This window comes from Perkinsus marinus, assembly GCF_000006405.1.
Source record: "Perkinsus marinus ATCC 50983 genomic scaffold scf_1104296952158, whole genome shotgun sequence".
NCBI classification, from domain to species: domain Eukaryota; phylum Perkinsozoa; order Perkinsida; family Perkinsidae; genus Perkinsus; species Perkinsus marinus.
Window position 1 is genome coordinate 155,029 of NW_003208985.1, and position 6,554 is coordinate 161,582.

The 6,554-nt window shown below is 45.9% G+C and overlaps 3 protein-coding genes across 3 annotated transcripts in view; all 3 read left to right on the top strand.

Annotated features, from left to right (window-relative positions):
* The window catches only part of Pmar_PMAR021716 (e3 ubiquitin protein ligase upl2, putative), a gene marked incomplete at both ends in the record, with an annotated part of 10,817 nt that extends 9,735 nt beyond the window's left edge, over positions 1–1,082 (top strand). The window contains 4 exons of the mRNA XM_002777204.1: positions 631–712; positions 759–844; positions 890–989; positions 1,044–1,082. Of these exons, the coding sequence (XP_002777250.1) occupies positions 631–712; positions 759–844; positions 890–989; positions 1,044–1,082 (307 nt within the window). The remainder of the gene's footprint in view (positions 1–630; positions 713–758; positions 845–889; positions 990–1,043) is intronic.
* Positions 1,083–1,774: 692 nt separating this feature from the next.
* Pmar_PMAR021717 (hypothetical protein) lies at positions 1,775–3,049 on the top strand (the record flags this gene model as incomplete). Its single annotated transcript, XM_002777205.1, has 6 exons — positions 1,775–1,804; positions 1,913–1,992; positions 2,095–2,185; positions 2,651–2,694; positions 2,742–2,844; positions 2,894–3,049. The coding sequence occupies 6 exons, from the start codon at positions 1,775–1,777 to the stop codon at positions 3,047–3,049; spliced, it is 504 nt and encodes a 167-aa protein (XP_002777251.1).
* Positions 3,050–3,289: 240 nt separating this feature from the next.
* Positions 3,290–4,129, top strand: Pmar_PMAR021718 (hypothetical protein; the record flags this gene model as incomplete). Its single annotated transcript, XM_002777206.1, has 4 exons — positions 3,290–3,317; positions 3,505–3,596; positions 3,643–3,783; positions 3,896–4,129. The coding sequence occupies 4 exons, from the start codon at positions 3,290–3,292 to the stop codon at positions 4,127–4,129; spliced, it is 495 nt and encodes a 164-aa protein (XP_002777252.1).
* Positions 4,130–6,554: the final 2,425 nt, after the last annotated feature.

The window sequence follows — 6,554 nt, forward strand, 5'->3', positions numbered from 1 at the left end:
GTTTCTGTACACTCTTACCCGAAATTCGTATATAAACTTGTATAATTAGTGAGGAAACTTGTGGGCTCAGCTGAGGATAGCGATCATATATTCCACCGCTGATGGGTAGTGGAGTACTTACAGCATTTCAAGATGTCATTTATTTTCTAGCGTAATGTTTGATTTTTTGCCCAGCCGGTTAATGTTTATCATTGAGTGCGTCCTTGGTTGAATGGATAAAGGCATTAATCTTGTTGATATTGTATTGGTACCATGGGTAAAATGTTGATGAATATAGGTAGAAAATCAAAAACAATGGAGTTTCATCACCCTAGTGATATGAAAAACAATAGTGAAAAACATATTTCACGACTACTGAGTAGAGCGAGTTTCGCGTTTTTCACAGAGTTTTACGCCAGCTCAGGTGAAATGGGTGAAACTCCAATGTAAAAAAAAGAATTTCATCGCTTTTATGTGGAATGGCATAATACTCGGTTAAAAAAGCGATATTCGCGGTGATATGCAGTAGTCGTGAAATAAATGTTTCGCTAGTGTTTTCAACATCACTAGGGTGAGACTCCAACAAATTAAACCTGGAAATGCTGTAGCCAAGCTTTGATGATGGACAGTGGAGCTCATGGGGAGACTGAGATCCATACATGCGGTTCAGGTTTGGTTCTGGTCGGTAGTGGAGGAGTTCAACCAGCAGCAGTTAGCGACGTTCCTGCAATTCGTGAGTTCAACGGTTGAGCTGTCGGGTTTTATTATATGGTGTTCAGGTGACGGGGAGTAGTCAGGTTCCTTTGGAGGGCTTTAAGGCGTTGCAGGGGATGAGGGGACCACAGAAGATGTCGGTCCACAGAGCGTAGGTCTATTGCGGTTGGGATGGGTTCAGGGAGGTGTGGTATAGGTATGGGGCTGATCGTTTGCCGACGGCTCATACGTGTATGAACCAGTTGGATCTGCCGAACTATGGCGATAGAGAGACTCTTAAAGCGAAGCTCGTGCTGGTAGTATTAGAGGAGTGAACTGGATTCGCTGATTGATGGTCATGGTCATCTCAGGCGGTTAATGAGGCTCATGAGGGCTTTGGCTTTGTGTAATGAGGAAGTTGGTGTAGTATTAAAGGAGATACCTCTTTTTGTTTCCATACGATCTACGAAACACGGTGCTGAGTTGAAGTGCGTTATATCCATTTGGGGTTGTTACTGTCCTAACTGTTGTTGTGACCGTGGTCGTTGTTGTTGTTGCTGTTGTTGTTACTACTACTGTTACTGTTACTGTTACTGTTACTGTTGTAACACTGTAACAAGAGTAACAGGGAACATTCTTACTGTTACTGTTACTGTTACTGTTACTGTTACTGTTACTGTTACTGTTACTGTTACTGTTACTGTTACTGTTACTGTTACTGTTACTGTTACTGTTACTGTTATCGTTATCGTTGTTGTTGTTACTATTGTTGTTACTATTGTTGTTACTGTTTTTGCTGTTACTGTCGTTGTTGTTACTATTATTGTTACTGTTGCTATTATTGTTACTGTTGTTGCCAGCATGCCTCCCCCCATATTCTTGGTCGTAGAAATACGGTCGTCGTTACTATAGGCTGTGGTTAGAGGCCCAGGGCATTCTGGAATACCTGGTTCGCTGGAACTACGACCCGAAATCTATGTCCTTCTTTACCATGAAATTGTTGTCTCTGCCCGCGAATGTGATTTCCTCATCTCCGAGGTATGCTCTTGAGAGTAAGAGGTATGGATTCTCGGAAGGTTTGAGTGATTTGTCGTTAAATTTGATGTCTACTCGGGACCCTCTAGCCGTGAAGGTAATGCGAGTCAGCCAGATCCACCAAGCTCGCCCGGTTCATGGCATCATACAGGTCCTATTCCGTATCTTGTCAGCTGGGACCTAAGATATGCATGTGTTATCTCAGGAATGCCACAACCCTTTACTGCCAGAGAATACTGTGAGGAGTCTTGAAAACGCATCACCTAAGCTACCCCGAGAAGTGAGGTACGCAGTGGGGACCTGTTCAAGACGATCCGCGTCGCCGTGGACTGTATAGGAGGAGGAGTTCACAGTCTACTGGTGAATTCGATGATTTTTCCCGCTTAGTGACATGTTTGTGGGGGAAGCCTTCCAGGGGTATATCAACGTAGCTGTGGACAGCCCCAAAGTCAACACTCTGTATGATGTTACTTTGAAGGTGAGTCGAAGTCCCTTTAAACCATGCAGCATGAGTGAGTAGGTGGAGTTATCATGTCCCGCAGTAGGAGAGGAATGTGTGAAGCTACTTGATACTAGCGACGACCCACTACGGGTGCTGGCTAAGGAATGCCCTGTGGAGCAGGTTGTTTCGACGAGGGGCAAATTCGTAAGCGGAAGTTGAGTTTTTTCGGTCTCGCCGTCGATTGCTGTATGGTGTAGATTCGAATAAAAGGACTGTTTGAAAACGCACCAGCATTGGAAAGATCTGTTTCCTCAATTTTTGTCGGAAAAATTTCTTGAGAAAATTCTTCCGATGTTGCATCGAGTGGTGTAGTAGTTCATACGGTGTTGGCAAGAGCTCTCAAATGGTGAAGTACTAGAGTTGTCACGCATCATGAAATTCCGTGGGCTTGATCCTGTTCGCCGATACTCTGTTGAGTTGAGCTATTCTTCTTTGTCTTAGTCTCTCGCTGTTCCCTCGATACATATACTGCAGGTTCAGATAAGGTAGTATTATCAGCTGCTTCGCTCCGCTCAAACTGGCAAATTTGTAGATATGCGTTATCACCTGGTGGGGAGGCGCTGTATTTCAAACGGAGCTATAAGTTCCCTGTTGTGGCCCCTCTTGCTGTTCATCACGAAGCGGTGCAGTTGGATGTGAGCTAGCAAAACCCGCCGTGGGTGTGGTCTACTGGCTTCATTTCAGAATCGAATCTTATGCAATATTAGTGTGACGAGTTCGCATCCGTCGGCTCACATTGCGATCTTCGGTGTGGGAGTGGAACCGATCCGGGGCTTCCTCAGTGAGCCTGTTGGTGACACTAGTGAGTGGGGAGCTATCACCAAGGAGCTCTTACGATAGTCTGTTGATACGGTATCAATGATACCGTGTTTGAGTGCGGTGTTCGTTTTTAATCCACTTAACGACAGAATTAGAAACTCGAGTGTTGAAGTTTGGACATTATATGTTTGAGAGATCGCCGGTTGATTCGACCATCTCGCGATTGAGGGCAACAATAATAAGAGTGATTGAAATTTCCTCAACCCGCTCGGATCTCATTTTATTTACCATTGTGTTAGTCGTATACTGTGCTACTGAACAATGGTACTCGAAAGGTTGTTCGCACAGTGTACCGTCGGTACATCGATTATGCGATCCCACAGCTGATTCGATGTTTCCTCGTGGACTGTTCCCTGTCAACTGAGCGCTCAATATGTATATGCTGGCGATGAGTCCATCACGTAGTTAACCATTCTCCGCGCTCTTCACAAGGGAACAGTCGAGGTCAAGGATCGCTCGTGAGTTGTGTTCTTCAGGGGGTACTAGAGTCCTCGCTCCGAAAGAGGTGTCCGCAGCTGAATATGTATTCGAGCTGAAGCCTCAGGGCAGTAGTGTTGATATAAGCTATGTAAGTTGTTGGGATATAAGTCATACCGCACCTTGGACACATCTAGGTTCGAGAGTTGGTCTCCTATGGTACGTTCAAGTTCCAATGGCGATGTCCACAGCTCGGCAGTGCATCGGACTCGATACTTGGCGTGCGGCAAAAATTGGAGCTTCGGCCCATCCCCCAACAAGAACTAGACTTGCGCATTGTAAGTCATTGCGAACGAAAATATTTTCGTTGGGCTGTGGTATAGAACTACTCGCAAAACTCATTCCTCTGGTGTGAACCTTTCGTAGTCGGTTCTGTTCGTTGTTACTCAGGCAGTCACAGACGAAGCACCTCCAAGGGTTGATGGTCTGCCCAAAGGAGTGCTCGCTGCAACTGTGGAGAAGCCGTTCTCAGTCGAAGTTAAAGTTGTGAATAACTCCGACAGGGACATTGTGGTGGGCATAGACTACGACGTTGATGGGATGGCCGAGTTGCAAATGGCGGGTCTCACGGAACGGACCCTGGGGGTAGGGATCGCTGTTGGTTCCGACTGTGTCATGATCTAGATGTTCGCGACGAGTGGTATGGGGGCTGGTGGAAATTATTAATTTCAAATTAAGGACATCTAATAATCTAATACGGCGTCATCTCGTGAATTCACGATTTGGAATTACAGTGGTCCCTCACATACTCTGCTGCGAGAGCAATACAGTCTTGGCAATTGATCTGATTCTCTTCTGCATCGCATCACCGTGGGTGTTTACTTTCAGACGATAAAAGCCTTCAGCTCCGTGCCTCTCTCCCTGTCCCTCTTCCCCTTCGCAGCAGGCATCTTCACGCTAGGCCCGGGCATCTCTCTGCGAGACATGGACACCGACGCGAGATACCAAGTGTCGTCATTCGCACAAGTTGTGTGCTTACCATCTTCTTGAATGGTTCATTTGTTTCTGTTCATACGTAGAGTTGTGGGATTCTGATTAGCCAATGAACTAATGAGCTTAACCGTTACTATTTCGAGACGAGAAAGGACTCTCGTATATTTGCATCACATCACGAAGTGCCACCGTATCGTGTGTATCAGTGAAGGTCTGACGTATGATCAAGTGTGCTGTGGCAGCCTTAGTAAAACGATAACTTAATGGTCACCTTCGCAGGCAGTCGATTCGTGCGTCCGATGCCGCATATGGGCATCCTCCAAATATGGATCATATCACGAAGTAGGGTGAATAGTTCGAGACGCCTATCGAGACGCTCGGCAGAAATATATTTAGCCCCTTAGCTACTAGGTCTTCGTGACGAAGGGGCGGAGCTCGCTTAGTCCTCGTCCATTGATTCATTCAGTAGACACACCAAGCTCTACCCCGGAATATGCCTCCGGTTCGCTCCCCTGGTCATTAAAGGTTTTCGTGCATATCTCTTCGAGCTGCTCGCATAATAGAGTTGTTCGATTTTAGTGCAAACCTCGACATATAGAGGAGTCGTTTGATCCATCTGATGGCCGCCTACGCTTCGTAGTTAAGCTAGAACAATTCTTTCTGCACGCACGCACAACGCGAAAGTGCCTGTTGTTGCGGTATATGCTCCGCTCGCTTCGCTCGCTCCGCAACTGTGTAGCTCACACAGCTGGACGCGTATGCTGGAATATGGTTTCACACCTTTTCTTGCCTTAGTGTTGACCAAACACATGGTTGACATTGTCAACTTGACAATGGCTGACGATCAGAATCACACCGTGAGGTAAGATGTAAATCTTATTAGTAATGATATAACACATTGGAGTTCAACTCGAAACTATTGGTAGACAATATAATTAGCTCGTCACCATGGAGATGAATGAATCGATGGTTAGCATCTAGCAACGCTCGATCTTACCCGACACAGTACCCTTGGGCGAGGAAACCAATGCAAAAGGCGGAAGATCATCGCAGTGTTGCGCTTCCGACGGCTGGAGTCCGGTCTGGTCAGAGCGTTCATCAGGATTAGCTGCAGAGTCACTATTTGCGGAGCTCGACGAGAACTGTGACATAGGAGGAATAATTTGATGCTTTGATGATTCACAATTAATTCGTACATTTCGATTCAATCTCGCTAATAACTTCTACCAGGTTGAAGTTACTAGCGGAAGAATCTACCTTCACGCGAGGGGGGAATGCATAATGGGCGCTCAAGTATGGTTGATACATGTACATCAACAGAGGCGTGCGCACATCATGTACACATGCCGTGGAGGCATACGATGCGATGCCTTCTAGAAAACGTCGCCCACCAAACGACGATATGAAAGTCGTTCTGAACGATCCGTTTACTAGAGTTCTCTCGCTTCCAGCGAAACGACGATAGTTATACCGTGTTCCGATTCCAAGGCACAGATTGAAGGCTCCTTCAATGGTTACCAACTCAACGATAGTGTATAATAATAACTCATGAACGATGTAAGATGGCTATCAACGCTGTTGCAGCTCAGTTGCTATATAACTAAGGCATAACAAAGCACATATACATTTCGTGACATCATTCTGTAACAACGCTCGGAAATGCGACTACACAATGAGACTGACTACATCAACAACTCCAAAGTGACTGTACGACCGAAATGACCTTTGTGGAAATATCATGGGCGGAAAAACAACAACCTCTCCGCGACGGATTGGTTGTTCGGGACGAAATGCACTGTGTTCGACCGGAAACAATGTGTTCGTCAATACTCCATAGTGACGATACAACCCCATCATCTGGGATCAGGAAATAAATGGCCTCATATTCGTCTCCGCCACCCAGCTCGTACGTCATCAGACCAGATTTAACCACGAGCTCATCGTATTCGGAGGAATCATAAAGTGCTACCAAAGCGAGATGAAGCCTACCACCAAAGAACGATGTTTGGATTTGGAACCGGACATCACGATTGAGAGCATAAGAATTTACAAACTCGATTCTGTATGATCGTAACCATCATCATTGGCTACGATGATAATGATTCAGCACCCACTG